The 17,977-nt window shown below is 52.0% G+C and overlaps 5 protein-coding genes across 5 annotated transcripts; all 5 read left to right on the plus strand.

The window, feature by feature from the left end:
• Positions 1-120: 120 nt before the first annotated feature.
• CDEST_01262 (uncharacterized protein) lies at positions 121-2,457 on the plus strand (the record flags this gene model as incomplete). The annotated part of the gene is made up of 1 exon (XM_062917421.1): positions 121-2,457. The coding sequence occupies one exon, from the start codon at positions 121-123 to the stop codon at positions 2,455-2,457; it is 2,337 nt and encodes a 778-aa protein (XP_062773472.1).
• A 377-nt stretch (positions 2,458-2,834) lies between these two features.
• CDEST_01263 (Putative Zinc finger, CCHC-type superfamily) lies at positions 2,835-4,217 on the plus strand (the record flags this gene model as incomplete). The annotated part of the gene is made up of 1 exon (XM_062917422.1): positions 2,835-4,217. The coding sequence occupies one exon, from the start codon at positions 2,835-2,837 to the stop codon at positions 4,215-4,217; it is 1,383 nt and encodes a 460-aa protein (XP_062773473.1).
• Positions 4,218-4,241: 24 nt separating this feature from the next.
• On the plus strand, positions 4,242-4,790 carry CDEST_01264 (uncharacterized protein; the record flags this gene model as incomplete). Its single annotated transcript, XM_062917423.1, has 1 exon — positions 4,242-4,790. The coding sequence occupies one exon, from the start codon at positions 4,242-4,244 to the stop codon at positions 4,788-4,790; it is 549 nt and encodes a 182-aa protein (XP_062773474.1).
• Positions 4,791-5,050: 260 nt separating this feature from the next.
• CDEST_01265 (uncharacterized protein) lies at positions 5,051-6,376 on the plus strand (the record flags this gene model as incomplete). The annotated part of the gene is made up of 1 exon (XM_062917424.1): positions 5,051-6,376. The coding sequence occupies one exon, from the start codon at positions 5,051-5,053 to the stop codon at positions 6,374-6,376; it is 1,326 nt and encodes a 441-aa protein (XP_062773475.1).
• Positions 6,377-7,394: 1,018 nt separating this feature from the next.
• Positions 7,395-10,204, plus strand: CDEST_01266 (uncharacterized protein). Its single transcript, XM_062917425.1, has one exon. It carries the CDS (start codon positions 7,559-7,561, stop codon positions 10,196-10,198), a length of 2,640 nt encoding a protein of 879 aa, XP_062773476.1. The 5' UTR covers positions 7,395-7,558; the 3' UTR covers positions 10,199-10,204.
• Positions 10,205-17,977: the final 7,773 nt, after the last annotated feature.

Genomic DNA, 17,977 nt, shown 5'->3' on the forward strand with positions numbered 1-17,977 from the left:
TTCCATCTTGAAACTCTTTATGCTCTACGATATGCTCTCCGATCCTACACCAACAAAAAACATCACCAAGTACCATCATCAATTTACATCTATTCCGCCACCACTTATCAACACATCACAATGACGGGTCGTCCCAGGGGCCGTTCCAGGGGCCGTCCCAGGGGACGTGGGGGAATCACCAGGGCCACTGCGCGTGAAAGCGACGGACGCGGCAAGGAGGCAGACGATGCCGTGTCCATCTCGTCCAGTTCGCCCACGGATCCAAGCGGGGGTTCGTCGTCGGATGAGGGCAACAGCCACAACCAGACCAAGTCGTCCGAGAAGAAGTCTGCAAGGCGAAGCAGACGACTGAAGGAAACGGGTGGACAACCGGCTGGCGAGGTCGACGACGATGACGACGCCGATGCTGGCGAAAACGACGGCGACGGCGACCATGGCGCCGGTTCGTCCAAGAAGAGAAAGGGCGCAGAGAAGTCCGAAAGGCCGGCAAAGCGAGCGAAGGGCAAGGCCCGGACTCGTACGAGCAAAGGCATATGGGAGCAGATGGAAGAGCGCTGGAAGGAGGATAACATTCCGGGCGCGGTCAAGAGGTTCCTGAATAAGAAGTACCCGCTGAAGACGCTTCAAGAGCTCGACGAGATTCTTCCTGAGGACGTCGTCTATGACGAGGACTGGGACACCGAGGACGAGCAGCATCTGCAGTCCACGTGGGAGGATGATCCCGAACGGACCTCGCTAGTGGAATGGAAGAAAACCGCGGACAGGCCTCATCACCTTGGGAAGCTCTTCAAGGTCTGCGTACGCATTTTCAGCTGCACGCCACAGCAACTCATTTCCAGGGCTAACCACCTCGTGTTCGACACTGTCAACAACCACACTTTCGGGTACTTGAACGAGGACGAAGTCTTGACGAGGAGGCGCACGTCGGCGTGGTCGGTGGGCTTCTGCGAATCGCTGACTCAGCTGATCTTTCATCCCCTTTTTCAGCGCAACGCCAAGCTCCTCGTGGTTGCGCTGCAATACGCGGTCATGCTCAGGGTGAGAGAGCTCCAGGACTGGCCGTTGGTGAATCCGACCGGGGAGACATTCTTCGACGCGCTCATAGACGTCATCCACGAAAGCCGCGGTCGCAACGAGCACCCAAAGAGGCTGCGGAGGAGAGCTGTGGTTGCTCTCAGGGCCGACGGTAAGACGCCGCCATTCTTCGAGCAGTTCATGCGTCGCCTCGAAGAGGGCATCGACAGTTCTGAATTCCAGGACGACCAGCCCGGTGGCAAGCTCACACGGCCTTACAGGATAAACGCAACGGATCTGACCAACATCAAGAACGCGCTGGAGTGCATGACACACGCGGGGATGCCATTGTGGGCGCTGACCGTCAAGCTTTACGACGCATATGGGACCAAGGGCAGGAACAGCGAGGCCGAGGTACCGACGGGCAAGCAGCTCAGTAAGTATTACGAGCGCGACATTCTCGCCACACGTCGGTACAGGGCAAAGGAGAACAACCGGCTAGAGCGCATCGCGAAGCAGTCGCCCGACGACCATCCACCTCCTGATCATATCAAGCAGTTCCTGTCGCGCACCGATGTCGCTGAGCTCCGCGCCGGCCATATACAAACCGATGCCAGTCTGCGAGACGAGATACTGCGGCTCAGGGGCGAGGTTTGCGCGCTCAAGGCAGAGCTCAAGTCTCGCGATGGCGGGGACCTTGTCGAGGAGAGTCACGGTGCCGCCCAAGGGAAGGATGGACAGGACGGTGTTGGGGGCGGGAATGACTCAGACAAGCACGACATTTTCTCTGAGAGCTATGTTCCCAGAGAGGATGAAGAGTACACCGAGACTGGTGAAGGTCAGGAGCTTCACGACGAAGACAGTCGTAGCGATATTCGCTACAGCGAGGATCCTTCTGAGATGGGGGATTCCAGTGGGGACAATGGGCTTCTCGGAAAGGGTAAAGAGCTTCGCGAGGCTGGTGAGGATCAAGAGCTTCACGACGAAGACAATCGTAGCGATATTCGCGACAGCGAGGGGCCTTCCGGGATGGGGGAGTCCAACGGGGACGATAGGCTTCCCAGAAAGGGTAAAGAGCTTCGCGAGGCTGGTGAGGGTCAAGAGCTTCACAGCAAGGGCAAGCCTAGCGAGATTCGCGACAGCGAGGGGCCTTCCGGGATGAGAGAGCCCATCAGGGAGGTGAAGCTTCGCGACATTCGCGGAAGCGAAGGGCTGTCGAACCATGGCGACTCGACGAGTGCGCAAAGTCCCAGCCTGTCTGCGCTCCCGGGTACCCCCTCGCCGGCCACATGCCTAGGAACCGAGAAGTCCTGGAGACTCCATCGCAAAATGGTAGCTAAGCCACAGTACCAGGCGGGTGGGCCGACCAACCGACTAAACATGCTCGGGACCGCTGTGCCATACCAAAGAGCCCGCCCCATGATACCTTTGCGTCCCAGATAGATGGATTATGACTGTGAGGATTTTATGAGATGCTTCCCCTGACCTGATTGACGCGAATACAATGTGCTGCTTGAACCCAACTTTATGTGATGTGTCTGAGTATTAAAATATGTGTGAGGACCAAGGACAGGCAATTACAACGAGATGAACGCTTACTTGCCAGCATACAAAGGCGCAGAGAGACATACGGCTGCCTTGGCCCCATCCGTCTGATCACAAGGGGTTCAGTGAATACCGACTAGGGTACCTGCCTGCTCTCGTCACTTCCTTATTAGGTAGAAGAAATTTTACCTTGACAATTCCCCCCCAACCTTCCTTTCTTTCCTCCTTCTCCAAAAACACCAACCAACATCAATCATACCCAACGGCAACCGAATATGCCGACTTTTATTCGGAACGAAACCAACAGAGGGCTCGGCCATGCCGGGCCCATTGAAAAAGGCCATCTCGATATCGTCTCGACCGAGCAGAATCTGCTGGTAGTCAAGAACAACTACCCAGGACGGCCGGCCATCGTCGACGCAAAAGCCGACGGTCACGACTTTGTCTTTGACGTGCCATCGGACAAGCTCGGCGAATTGTTCGATTACATTTTCCTGCGCCGCAAAGGAGGAAGATGCAGTGGCTTCGTCACCTTTGACACCATTGAAAAGAATGACGAAAACTCTACCACCGGCCATGCCACCGGTAGAGAGACTGCTGGACACTTTGCACCACCCTCTCGGCAAGTGTCCGATGCGTCTATGACAGGGTCCCAGTCGGGCGGACCGCATGGCCATCAGATGATGCATGGACCACAGGATACTCAGATGATGTATGGACCACAGGGCCCTCAGATGATGCAGATGCCGATGACAGGTCCTTTCCATACCCCGTACCCTTTGCCGTACTACAATCCCGCGCCGCCCTATGGACTTGGACCCGTGATGTGGCACCGACAAGAGGTTCAGCTCGAACCTTCCGCCTCGAGCCAAGACGCGGCTGGTCCATCCAAGGAGCGCGTGGAAGCGCCGGCACGCTCGCCAGTCCCTGAGAGCACGAACCCGAAGCCCGACTCTGCCAAGGACAACTTGCCTGCCGATCCGCAAATGCCTGCAGAGACACCATCAGGCCTACCTTCCCGCGACATCACAAGGTCGAAACCCGACACCACCAATAACGTCGCGAGACCCGCCGCCAAAGAGGATCGTCAGAAAGACACTTTGTCACGAGGCCGCCCTGGACGGGCTCGCGGCCCGCCCAAGCCCCAGGAGGTCAAGGCCAATGAGCCAAAGGTCGACAAGGATGGTTTCCAATTGGTGACGTCGCGCAGAGGCAATACCCAAAGCCAGCCAGAGGCCGAGAGCTCCAAGACGGGCAGGGCCAAGGCCGATAAGCCCAAAGCCGACAAGCCCAAGGCCGACAAGCCCAAGGCCGACAAGCTCAAGGCTGATGACCTCGACTACAAGGCGCGAACCGACATCGCATGGAAAAAGTCTCCGTCGCCTGCGACACTGGCCGAGTGTCCGTTCGACGTCAAGGGTCTCAGATACGGCGATGAAAACTCCTTCTGCGGGAGTTGCGGAGCCATGGGGCATGTCCTGGTCGACTGCGTCAAATACGGTCACTACGGCTGGATGGGAGGGTGCCCCTATTGCAACTCCAACAAGCACAACTTCGACGACTGCGAGTACATGGACTTCAAGAACAAGGCGCTCCTCGTCTACATCCTCGTCGTGCGCCGGGCGAACAAGTGCCCGATCCGAACCAAAAAGTCTTAGTGGCGCTGTTGCCAGGAGGCGTCGATGACGCCGTTCGATCCCGCCATGCCCGCTGGCGATGCCAGCCGACTCTTCTGGAGTCTGAAGGACGTGGGATACCCGCACACCACATCCTTCGTCAAGGGCGTGAGCTATTTGCAACTGGAAACCGCTTATAACTACGCGGACGACAGAGAGCACCGCCTGTCGCGACTACCCTGCGACCCCGACACGTGCGATGCACGTGTCGTCCTTCAAAACACCAGACTCGTCAACGAGCGGCTCAAAGGAGCCAGCATCCAAGCCGAAAGAGATGCCCGGCCGGATTTGGCGTGCAGGGTCACGGAGATCGACTATGCCAGTACGCTCAAACTGGTTGAGATGCAGGTGAAGAAAGAAGCTGAGGACCTCGAGAGGGCGAAGTTGGAGAGGGCGCGTGAAATCAACGCTGCGCTGCGCGAGCAGTCGCTGGCCCCCAAGGCTACGCAGTCGCTGGCCTCTCAATCGAATCACGCACTCATAGTGCGGGACGACCCTGTCCTCAGGGAGCTCTTCGGGAAGCCCAAGGAGGAAAAGCGGGAGAGTTGGTGGTGACCGTGTAAGGGTATCCGGGTTGTAGTGTAATGTAAATAACTACCGTTGAATGTATTGCTTTTGCCATCACTATGTGTACTGAACCAGCCGTGCAAATACCTGATGCTCCTATGGTGACTGTTCTGCTTTGGGCAAACAGGACTTTCGTACGTACCTACCTGATTCGGAACGGACGGGACGTCGATGCGTTTTCCACCTCGGCGTTGACACGTTGTAAATTTCCTCCTCTCCTTCTACAAAACACAACTCACAAACTCGATATGGCAGGACTACGAACACCGACGATAGAAATGCCGCTTATGGACGACGTGCAGGCCAGACTCCTGGATGTCCTGGACCGGGGCGGCTCCTTATATGAGCTGTCGCTGTTGCTTCCAGAGGTCAGCAAGGCACTCGCGGTCGCCGGCATGCCGGCAATTCCGCACGCGACAGTGGCCCAGCTCAGCAACGACCATCTCAGACAGCACGAGTCGCTAGAAGTGCTGCAGGTCGCGCCACGGAAGCTTCTCGTGTCCATGATACGGGGCACCGTGGCATACGACTGCGCCCAGGACCCTTCCGAGGAGTACGGTTCACAGACCGACGAACCAGGCGTGTACGTGATAGCGGTGGGCATCCACGGCCGTGGGGGAAAGTTCCTCAACTGGGACGAGCTCGGGTTCGTGGCTACCGTGATCGACGAGTATGCCGACGCGTTTGAGATTCGCGAGAGGCGGGGCGTGCTTACCTTGGATGAAGAGGAGAAGCTGCAGCAGGCGGACAGAATCGATGCGGCATACGGCCTGGCACCGGGCAAAGCGGGGATGCGATTCATTGAGAGCGCTTCCATCGTTGGCAAGGCAAGAGAGTTGGCCAATGGCATCCGTCGCCGCATCATCCAGCCATACCCGGGCCCGGCGGCCGGCGAGGTCCACCAGACGCAGAGTCCACAGTACATCGGCTGTTCGACCAAGCTGTCCGGGAGACTGAAGGACTATGACGTCGCGACGGGTCTGAAGCTGGTTAACAGGCCGTTGGCATTATTGGTACATGTGCTCAAGTCCCTTGGCCACGAGCCGTTCCTCACGCGACGGGTTGTTGTCAAGGTCTACAGGGCCTCGCAGCTCCAGGTTGCCGAGCGTCTCTTCATTGCGCTCGCGCGCTCATACCTGTGGCAGGATGGCCTCAACGTCGCAGAGGGAGGCAGCAGAGCCGGTATCAATGGACCGCGACTGGCAGACTCTAAGGACAGCGTCTGGGTCCGATCGAGCATCATGCGCACGAATCTCGACCTTTCGATGGAAGACGTCGCCGAGAGGCAAGAGTATCTGCACAACATCGTCGCCATCGATGACCTGCAGGTTAGAATCAATTCCAAGATTCGGCAGATTAATCAGAACCTGGCCAGTCTCGATGAGGCGGTCGAGTTCCAGGAACGAAACATCCGGCCGGCCATGGAGGCCAAGGCCGAAGCCCTCCGGCAACAACTCGACAAAGCCGTGGCACAGCGCGTCCTGTGGAAAGAGCTCGATGAGCTCGCCTCGCTCATGAGCAAGTGCATGAGCTCGCCCCGGAGTGAGGTGCCTCCAATAAGCACGGTTGTCTGAGTTATATAGCAATACAAGGTGTGTCGATTGATTGATGCCGCATTCGTCGCGAGACTGGCTAGTTGTGATATTGTGTGATGCCGTGGACACGCCCAAGGGCACGGGTGGACTACTATTGGGGGCTGGAAGAGGCCCTGTTGTTTCCAGCCTAGACAAGTGACGTAGGCATGAAATCGGGGCGACCTCTCTGCGCTGCCGATGTCAATTCAGGTGATACAATTATGTGATTCGAGATGCTCGCCGTTTGCCCGTCCACATGCCGGGCTGGTAGTTGACCCTTTATGTATACTCCATCCCGCTAGAACAAAAGGTACTTAACCCTGACCTTGCGTGAGCCCTAGATCCTTCTCATTATCAAAGTCCTCCGCCATGCCGTTCTTGTTGTCGCCGGTTGACACAGCTTGGTAACGTCTCGATCACGGGCACTTCTCCATGGCGGCAACATTGGAGGCGTATACGTTCGTCGGACAGAAGCTCTGCTGTTGCCAGCAAACCGTCGCCCTGCATCCGTGAGGTTGTTGTAAGTTTTGTCCTCTTCTGTCGGTCTTGCTTGGCTTGCGGTGGGGCCCTTCTCGCGGTCGGGGCGAGGACCCCGGCGGCAGAGCCTTCGTGACCGGGACTGGAGATGTTCATGGCTCGGTAAACTTTCTGGCTCAGGTAGAGGTCTTGGCGGCTGAGGGTCCTTCTTGACTGGCGAAGGTCTTGTCGTTCCTAGACAACGCAAGTTAGTGGAGGCCTCATTGCCCTGTGAGTATGAGAAGGGGGCCAGAGAAGGCTGACTGTACCCCCGACCTCCTTGTCAGATGGCTGGGTTCGCACAGAGTGAAAGAGTCGATGATGATGCCCTCAATAGACTGAAGGGTAGGTATGGGTAAGGATGACCATTCGAATCTAATCTCCTCAAGCCCCTGGCTTCGCTGGAGGTCCTTTAATGCCTCGTCAGACTATGGATATGCCGGCTGGTCCCTGCATACAGGGCCCCCGATGCCCCCATGCTCCCCTTAGTCCCCCCCACCGAGGCTTTGTAGCGAGCATGGGAAGCGCTCCTTCCTCTCCAGCTCCGATGATACACTAGCCAATTTGGTCGACTGCAAATCGCCCCACCTTCGAATCTGCTTCTGTCAGAATCCATCCACTTACATCAAGAAAACAACAGCACCTAACAGCTGAAAACCACCCACCATGAGCGGCCACAATCCGAGAACCTATGCTCGGGGGCCCCTTACGGGACTTACCCTGGGTAAAAAGAATATGAAGGAGATGAAGAGGGATCTCCAGAAACTCATGGCGCTTATCCCTAACATAAAGACAGGCGCGGCCGACCGCGCGGCCGATCGGGGATTCAACAGGGACGACGCATCCGACGTCACCGGCAACGACACACTCGCGGGATACATGGAGGTCCTCCTCGCGCTGGATCAGTGCTCCGCTAAGAGCAGACGCCTGAGCGAAGCCGTCGCGGAGAAGAACGAGGCTATGAAGAGGGCCATGGAGAGTGGCGATGCCATTTTCGAGAACTGTGCCGCGACGCTCCGGGACGAAACCTTTGAGAGAGCGCTACGGTTGGCGATTGAAGCGTGGGCCGACAACCCGACAGGAGAAGAATATTCCAAGGGTGATGTGAAGCTGGACCCCATCGTCCGGCTGGCCTCTAAACTGCAGCTGAGGCTAGGAGGCCTGCCGCCGGACGTCGACATCCCGTCCGCCCCGACGCTTGTATCGGCCGACAGAGACCGTAAGTCGGATGCGGCAGAGAACTCGCGCCTCCGCAAGGCTATCGAGGGCGGTGAGGTCGTCCTCGCCCGCGCCCGAGGCGCGTTGGCCGAAAAGGAGCGCCAGATGGCCGAGCTGGAGAAGTCCTCTGGCGAAGAAAAGTCGCAACTGAACCGCCAGTTGCGCGAAGAGCGAGCCAACTCTGTCGAAAAGGACAGGGAGATTGACGCGCTCCGTCAGGAGCTGAAAACGCTACAGGATGTCCAGGCCGCCCTCGATGAGGAAGCAGACAATGCGGAGATGATTCCCGATTCGCAAGGCCAAAGCCCTCTATCCAGTCAGACCAAAGACCGTGGTGACGATGACCGCCGCGATCCCGTCATGGTAAAGAAGTACGATGACGTCTGTGAGCAGCTCCTTCATTCTCGGGCTGCAGAGGCACAGTCCTCGACGATCAACGTTAGGCTGGAAAGGGAAGGGCAAGAGCTCAGGAACGCCCTGGAGACGGCCGTCGCGCAGCTCAAGAACGAGCAGGCGGACCATGAAGCTACCAAAGACAATCTGCAGACGACAACCAACAACAGGTCGGAGATCCTGGAGAGGACACATAAAGAGAGGGTCAGCATGGGACAAGAACTGGCCGACGCCCGGGCCATGTTGAACAGGTTATCCGAGCTGGCACAGTCGCGCAGGTTCCGAGTATTGAAGCTCGAAACGGAGATGGCCTACCGCGCCAACGAGGCCAGACGCTTCGAAAAGCAGTCGTCCGAGTCGGCCGACAAGCTCGCTTCGGTGCAGCGGGAGCTGCAGGCCGAGCAGTCGGCACGGAGTGACTTTGAAGAACGTTGCCAGAGACGATCTCTCGAAAACGCGGCCCTGGCCGACGATGTCGCCAGGGCCAATGCCATCGCACAGGAGCAGCAGGCGCTGCTCGACGAGGCCAGCGCCAAGGCCCAGCGGCTGGAGGAAGAGCTTACCGAAGCCCAGTGGGACCTCAAACGCGCGCGCGCCGCGTGCAAGGAAACCGGGGCCGACCTCGCGAGGGAGAGGCAGGGGCACATCGACGCCAGGCAGGCCCGGGACGCCGCCGAGGGAGAGTGCAAGGTGGTCTCGGGCAAGCTCGACGCCACAAAGAAGGAGCTGGCGACGGCGCAGGACAAGCTCGCGGCGGTCTGGGGCGATCTCAACGCCGCCCAGGGCAAGATCCGGTCGGCCCAGAAGGAAGCCGACTCTCTCAAGAGGCAGGTGGCCGACCACGAGAGTGCCGCCCGCAGGACCGACGACCAGCTCACCCAGCTCAGGAGCGAGGCCGTTGCCGCCGCACAGGTCTACGACAGGTGGGACGAGTTCTGGAGCCAGAACGGCGACCGCGGGCACTGGTCCCCCCTCTTCGAGGCCATCCGCGCCCGCGAGCCCGAGGCCACCCAGCGGTCATACGAGCCGTGGCAGGTGTGCGCGTCATGGGGAGATGACGACGACGACGCCGCCGCCGCCCCCGAGCAGGAGCTGCCCGACCTCAGCCTCGCCGGCGTCACCGTGTCGCTCATGCACCTCCTCGAGCAGCGTGACTTCAGGGCCGACCACTTTGGCGTGCTGATGCGGCGGCTCGCCCGATGCCTCTCCGAGTGCGTCAACATGAGCCCCGACGCGATGCGTCTCCTCGTCAAGCGATGCATCGCCCGCATCCCGACCGAGCCCATGGAGACGCGCCGTGTCCTCGACACCCAGGTCGCCGCCGTAGCCGACGTGCTCGCCGAGAGGTGGATCGCCCTCGAGGACCTGGCGAAGCCGCCCGACTGCGTGCTGCACAACATGGCCGCCCTCGCCGCCATCGGCCAACCCGGCGCAAGCTGGGCCGGTGAGGTCAAGACCCTGCGGGTCGAGCGCGGCAGCGAGGCGCTCCTCCTGATCAAGCACCCCGACTGGGAGTCGGTTATTGTCTGGCGCACCGGCACCAAGACGTTCTGGTTCGCCCACCGCAGCTGCGTCAAGCGCCTCTCAGGTGTCAGGATTGAGCTGCGCGCCCCGATGGGGCAGGAGTCTATCTTCCTTAGGCTCGCCGACCGTAACACGCTCCGGTTTTGGCACTTTTGTTGCTGGTTGCTGTAAATAGAAAGTAGATGTTAAACAAAAGAATTAAAAATACATACTTATTTTATAAACTTTCCCAACTATTAAAAGTAATAATACTAGACTATCTATATTATAATAGAAAGATAGATTCTAGTAATAAATATACAGTCTTCTTTAGAAAATATTAGAGATAGTAGTAGAATAGATTTAGCTATTTAAAATTAGGTTTTTATATATTAAACAACTTAACAAAAGTATAGTAAGACTACTATTAACTAGAAAATTGTTTATATGTATATAACTAAAGCTAAGCTATAGTATTATTACTTTAATATATTTAAATATATTAAAAGCATATAGTATAAGAAGAACTAAAGCAGTATAGTAGCTTAAAAGAATACTACAACTCTCTAAGGTAACATAAGATGCCTTCTTAATTAGCATAAGAGTTATCTTAATTAGAATATTTCTGTAGGCCTAATTAGACTTACTTTTAGCTTAATTAAAGAAGTAGACTCTCCTAATTAACTTATGTTATTATATTTAAAGATAAAATATAAGAAAGGCTTTAGTATAATTTATAAAACCTGTGTAATAAGTTTAATAAAAGTAAGTTGTTCTATCTGCTAAGTCTAATTAGCTTTACCCCCCCCCTCCCTTATATTCTTTACTTAATTAAATCTAGCTTATATAAGTAAATCTCTAATTAAAAGAAAATTAAAAGAAAAGCATCTAATTAGACTAGTTACCCTACTTTATTTTAATCTATAGTTAATTAAGTAAATATTTAATTTTAAACAGAAAAGCTTATAAAGATTACTAAATTAGCTAAAGTAATTTAAAAACTAAAGGCTAAATTCTTAGCTATAGTATATAATAAGATGCAGCTTTACACTACAATATAGTTCTATATACTTAAGAAAGAATTAAAATAGTAAGCTTGTTAAATTATTAAAAGTTATATATTAATAGATAGAGGCTTTAATTCTTAGATTTAATTTACTTAAAGCAAGTAAAACAGAATATAATTAATTAAGTAAAGTCCTCTTAAAGATATAAGTAAAAGGATAAAATTAAGACTAGTATTTATAATACTAATGCTAAGTCCTACTAGTTAGCTAGACTAAACTTATCTTTTATATATAATTAAATCTAAAAATCTAATAGGTAAATAGATCTTATAATCCTTTTCTTCTTATAGCCTTTATAAGCTATTCTACTTTATTCTACTATTCTTTTAAAGAAAGCTATATTATTTTTACTCTTTAAGCTATTTAAAAAGATCTATAAGTATTAATATAAAGAGCTATCTCTATTATTAAAGTTTCTAAATTAATCTTTTATATATAATACTCTAGTTTAATTTAATAAGCTAAAATATAATATATTAATAAATACTATATAATCTAGTTTATATACTTTAATTTTTAAGCTATAAGTATTATATAGTTTTATAATAATATTATTATAATAATACTATTACTAAAGTTTTCTTATAGATTATAAACTTAAACCTTTATTTATATATAATATCTACTTTACTATTATGTTATACTTTATTAAAAATCTATTTTTATAATATTTAATAGCATTTTTATACTATAATTAAATTAATTTAAGATTATATTTAAATCTACTAAAATAAAACATTTTAAAAGTATTTAATTAACTTTTAAAATAGCTTTAAATATATATTTAAATCTTAAAGATTTGTATCTTACTATAGAATTTAACTTACTTTATACTAAAATTATAAACAAATTTAAAGCTTTACTAACTAATACTTATAATAATAATAGTAATAGAAAGGTTAATTTATAATTAAACTATAGTAAAGACTTCTTAAATAATATTAAATACTAATTCTACTTATATACATATAAAAGATAACTATCTCTTAAGTTAAAAAAACATTTTATATATTTTAAGAAGTAAGATAATCTTTTTTATTAACTTAATATACTTTAAAAATACTATTTATACTTTATATTTAAATTTATACTATTAGTAAAGCCTTAATATATATATATATAAAGCATAAGGCTTTATTTATAGTAAATTAATTTAGTATCTACTTAATACTACTACTTTACTATTTAAAAGTACTATATAAAGATATTTATAATAAATATTAAATATATACCTTTAAGTATTATAATTTTATATCTTACTTTACTAAAGATTTACTTAACTATCTTTAAGACTATACTAATACTATAATTAAATAAATTTAAGTTTAGATTTAAAACTATTAATACTCTTTATACTAATAGTCTTTAATACTTAATAAAATTAACTTAAAATATCTATTTAAATAGTAAGTATAAATACATTAGTAGAGTATTTAATAGGTTTTTTTATAAAAAGAAAAGTTTTATTTATAAAAAGCTATATAATAAAAACTTCTTATATAATACTAAACACTTTATACTAATTTTAACTTATATATATAAGAGGTAAACCTCTTATTTAAGAGTTATAAAAATAGACTATTTATATTTCTTAGTGTAACGGTCCAAGGCGTGTGTATTTGCAACAGGCTATGGCGACTACTACGAGTATCCTCAGATGAGGATTAGAAGGGAAGAACAACAAATCTCCGCCTCGCAGCGGCCTGATCAGGGCCATGCGGCCCATGCCGCACTGGCCATCGGATTGTCGGCATCGTGGATTCCGTGGTGGGCCTGACCCGGGGTCGCCCGTGGCCGCGATATCCAGCAAGGCCTCATACGGGCCCAGCCCGTTACAATACCCCCCTCCTCCCCTTCCGAAGGGGGCCGTGTTTCTCTTCGTACTCAGCTAGTGCTATTGTGTCCTGAAACTGGCTGAGTGGTTCCCACGTCGGCTTCGCCCAACCCGTCCATTTCACGAGGACCTTCCAACCCCTACCGTGCTTCTTCTTATCCAGTATCTCCTGGACCTCGTACTCCTGATCAGGTCCAGACACAAGGGCGGCGGGTTGTATATCGTCCTGTTCCTGCGATGGAAAAGGGTCGTTTCCGGCATGCCGCAGGAGGGACACGTGGAAGACGTTATGTATCCCAGGCGGCGTGTCTAACCTGCACGCGTGTGTTCCGACTGTCTCCTGAACCGTATACTTGGCGTTCACCCAGTCCAGTTTCTTTGAGGGCCTGTCTGATTTCACATTCGTTAACCTGAGCCAGACTTTGTCGCCCGGTTTGAACTGATCGGACGGCTGTCGCCTCGCGTTGGCGTACAGTTCTTGTCGCTCTTGAGCCGTGGCCATGGCGGCTTGGGCCCATTCCGTAGCGTCCTTCAATCTCTGCACAAATCCTTCAGCTTTCGCGATAGGGGTGCTGTCGTCCGTTCTCAATGGCTCGTCCACCCTGATCAGGTCGATGTCGTATCCGTGGGTGGCAAAGAACGGACTCATCCCTGTAGATGTCGCCGGTCGGTTGTTAATAGCCATCATTGCCACTAGGGACAATTCGTCCCAATCATCCTGAGCATACGAGCAGAAGGCCCGCAAGTAGGTCTCTACTACTTGGTTAGCTCTCTCCGTGGCTCCGTCAGTCTCCGGATGGTAGGCTGTAGAGAGTCTCTGTTTGATTCTGAGGAGCTGACACAGGCGCCTCCACGTCTGACTGACAAATTGTGTCCCTCGATCAGTCACTATTGCTCTGGGGGTTCCGTGGTGTCTGATCAAGGCAGTAGCAAGAGTGTTCGCTGTTGCTTCGGACGAAATTTCCCACATAGGCTCCAGTATAACGTTCTTAGACAGCCTGTCCGTAATAACCAAGAGGTTCTTGTTCTTCTTCCTCGTTGTAGGTAAGTCGGTAATAAAGTCGAGCGATATCTCTGCCCAAAATCGCTCGGGTATCGGTAACGGTTTAAGAAGCCCTCTGCGCTTCTCTCTCCAGACGTTGCCTCGTCCACAAACGTCGCAGTTGCGGGTGAATTGCCGGACGTCCTGAGACAGCCCTGGCCAGTGGAACGTCCGACTGATCAGGGACTTAAGCACATCTCTGCCCGGGTGCCCTGATAACACGGAGTCGTGAATGCTCTGAATCAGCCGCGTTCGCAAAGGCTCGTAATGCGGGACCCATATCCTGTCCCTCCAGCAAAGCCGGCGTTTTCCGTCGACTGTGCACTCCGACAGCATGATAGGGATTCCCCACGTAGAGGGCAGCTGTTTGGCTCCTTGCTGTACAGCGTCCCTGATCAAGTAGTACCGGTTGTTGTTCTCTAACCCAACGTCCCACAGGCTCTTCAAAGGGTCGTCTTCGAAGGGGTTCACTGGTGGCTCAGTCCATTTAGGAGACTCGTCGCTTCCTCCATCAGCGTCCCCGCTTGATACAAAACCGGCCCTGATGGTCGTCTTGGTCTGATCAGGGCACCTCGGCCCCAGGCTCAGTACTGCGGCGCGGTTTACGCGAAGGCTCTTCCGTCCTTCTTTCAACAGCTGTAACTCTCGTCCTTTCAACCTGTCGTCCTCTTCCCCTAGGGGCATATCCTGCTCCCTTCTCGACAGTGCGTCAGGGGTAACGGCTAGCTTCCCGGGCCTATACTGGATAGTGAAGTTGTACTTAGACAGTGTCTCTGCCCATCTAACTTGACGTTCGGTCAGTTGTCGCTTTGTAGTAAAGTACTTAAGGTTGAGGTGGTCTGTGACGATGGTGAATTCTCGGACGCTTCTGAGCTCTGCGTCCCAGTGCTCTAAGCACCGTATTATGGCAAGCAACTCCTTGTCGTGAATAGGGTAGTTGCATTCCGCGGGGAGATTCTTCTTCGAGAAGAACGCTACTGGACGTAGTAGACCCTCTTCATCGTACTGAGAGAGTGTACCTCCGATCACATATCCGGAGGAATCCGTCTCTAGTACGGTTTTTCGTTCTGGATCCCAGTGCGCTAGTACCGGCGCACTGATCAGACGGGCCTTTAGGTCCTCAAAGGCGTCCTGGCACTCTTCAGACCATACGAACGGGGTGTCCTTCTTCGTCAGGGCAGTGAGGGGTCGGGCGACGGCTGAGAATTGGGGTATGAACTGTCGGTAATAGTTGGCAAACCCCACAAAGGATCGGACTCCCCTTACTGATCGGGGCGTTTCCCATAGCTGTATAGCCTTGACTTTCTCAGGGTCGACTCTTAGACCCCTTCCTACCTCGACAATGAATCCGAGGTATTTCACGCTTTTTGCCTCGAAGTCGCATTTGTCGATATCGATCTGTAACCCTGCCTCCTGCAATCTGATCAGGACCTTCTTAACCTTGCTTCGGTGATCTGCGAGCGATCCGCTCGAGTAGATCAGAATGTCGTCGATATAGGCAGAACAGAACTCATCAAGGTAGTCCCTCAACGTGTGATTGATGTATCGCTGAAAGGTCGCCGGGGCCCCAGTTAACCCGAAGGGTGTGACCATCCATTCGTACAGGCCGTACCGGGTGCGGAATGCAGTCTTCCATTCCTCCCCTGCCTTTATCCTGATCTTATGGAAGGCTGCAATAACGTCTAGCTTTGTTAACCACTTGGCTTGTGATACCGCCCTCAGCGTCTCGCTGATCAGGGGGAGAGGGTATCGATCCTTCTTCGTGATTGCGTTCAGACCTCGGTAGTCAACACAGAATCTCAGGCCTCCGCCAGGCTTCTTCACGAAAAGTACGGGGGCGGAGGCCGAGGAGCTGCTAGCTCTAATGAACCCTTTGTCCAGCAGGTCGGTAAGGGTCTTCCGCAGCACTATCAGTTCCTCCCTGGACATACCGTATAGTGGTCCCCAGGGGGCTTGATGCTCTCGGCCGTTGTTGTCTTTTTCCAGGGGGATCTCGTGGTCTATCCCCTTCCTGTGCGGCGGAAGCTTCTCGGCCTGATTACGGTCAAAGACCGGAAGGAACTGGTGATAGTGTTTAGGGAGCTTGTCTCTTGGGTCCGTCTTCTTCTTAGGGGCCAAGGCTTTCTCGATATCCGCGATACTTGCGGCAAAAATTCTCATACCGGTACCTTCCGCCGGGTTTTCCCGTCTCTCGCGCCTGATCAGGGCCATGAACACTGATGCCGCCTGCTTCTGTAGAGGAAACCGGTGATCCTCCTGCCCGGGTTTCCTTCCTTGTACCGTGTGGTTTGCTACTCCAATATGCAGGGAGTTGGTTGCTGGGCGGACGACCACATCATCGTCTTTCATCCAGGATTGTCCAAGGATCACGTCGTCCTCCTGATCAGGGATGACGTAAAAGAACAATCGTCGTCTCTTGTACCCGTCGATGTCGATGCTGGCGTACGTGACGGTGTCTATAGCCCCAGGCACTGTGACGTTGACCTGTTCGAGGGCTCTCGGTGGTATGCTGATACGCGGCAAGCGGAGTTTCGTAGCGTAGGTGTCGCTGATTGTGGCGTAAGTGAGGCACCCGTTATCCACCAAGGCGTAGGTGTAATGGGTGTTATTGATTCCGATGTTAACATAAAAGGGCTCACTATCCATGTTCTTCCTAACACTCCGCCACTCCTTTCTTGCTTCTACCTCCTGGCGGCGCTTTTCGCCAGGAGTTACTCTTTTCCCGAGTCTTCTGAGGTCTGGTCAGACTCCGTCTCGCTCGATTCCTCCGAGCTACTCTCGGCAACAAGCTTAGTCTTGGACTTCTTGACTTTCGACTTCTTAGTCTTTGCCTTCGGAGGTTTCTCTTCTACGTCCTCACAGTGCCGAGCGAGGTGCCCTGGCCTCCTGCACCTATAGCACAGGAAGTCTTTGGTCCTTACGTCCCTCTTCTTCCCTCCCTGGTCAGGGGCCTTGGTCTTACTGACCTTGGTAGGCTCCCAGTCCATCTTGTCGTGAGGTGGTCTTGTAGGGGACTTAGGCTTTGCCTGACCAGGGGTAGACAGCCTTCGTCGCTGCCTCTCTTGGCGTTCCTGAGAGGACTGGTTGTCTAGGCGAGATCCGATCTTCATTAAGAGCCTGGTGTACTCGGGGTAAGATTCCGGGATATCAGCCACGCTGATCAGGTGGCTGCGTAGGGTCGCATTCAAGGCTCCTTCAAGGTAGTTGATTCTTACAACGTCAACCCATTCGCCTCCTCCGCTCTCGGCCAGTTCCTCCTCGAACTTAGGGAGGAAAACAGCAAAGCTCTCGTACTCTTTCTGGCGGAGCGTTCGTAGTCGGCTGAGTGCCCTGGCCTTGGCGTTTGGGTCTCCATAGCAACTTTCCAGGTAGCTCATGAACTGGTCGGGCGACTCTTCTCCGTTTGCTCCACCCTGAGCGTAGTACGCTGACGCCATTGCTTGAGCTGTACCATCCAGCCTGGCGTATATATATCCAAATATATCAGCGTCACAGTCAAAGGCTCTCCTATCTAGGCGGATCTTTCCTTTCATCTCCAAGAACCAACGTCGGAAGTTTTTACGGGTACCATCGAACTTCGGAGGGTCGGGTATCTGGTGTTTTCTTCGGAGCGCGGTTATCGGTTGAGCCTGATCAGGGGGGGTGGAGGTTGCAGTCGTTGTAGGGGTCTCGTTTGGGGTCGTTGTCGGGTGCCTAGGTGCGGCTAGGGCTTGCTGCAGCAGTCGAATCTGCTCTCCGTGGGCCTCTCGTTCGGCCGCTTGGGTGGTTCGCATCTCCTGTAGCTGGGCAGCCAGCTGACTGATCAGCTGCACCAGCTGCTGTGGATTCTCAGATGGTTCGGCATTCATATTGCCCTCCATGTCGATAGCTCCCGCAACACACTGTGTTCTCTGGGGCTCTTCCGGTCTATCCTTTGTCCCGCAACCACAACGTGGTTCTGTTGAGACTAGACGGGGTACTCCTGATCAGTCCTACTCTGATCGGGTCCACGGGTTCTGTAGCTATTTTGGTTGACGGTCCCTTTTTCA

Source organism: Colletotrichum destructivum, chromosome 1, assembly GCF_034447905.1.
Source record: "Colletotrichum destructivum chromosome 1, complete sequence".
In the NCBI taxonomy this organism is placed as follows: Eukaryota; Fungi; Ascomycota; class Sordariomycetes; order Glomerellales; family Glomerellaceae; genus Colletotrichum; species Colletotrichum destructivum.

What these genes read in the sequence shown, in the direction of transcription:
- CDEST_01266 (XM_062917425.1), top strand. Translation starts at nt 7,559, where the DNA reads ATGAGCGGCCACAATCCGAGAACCTATGCTCGGGGGCCCCTTACGGGA.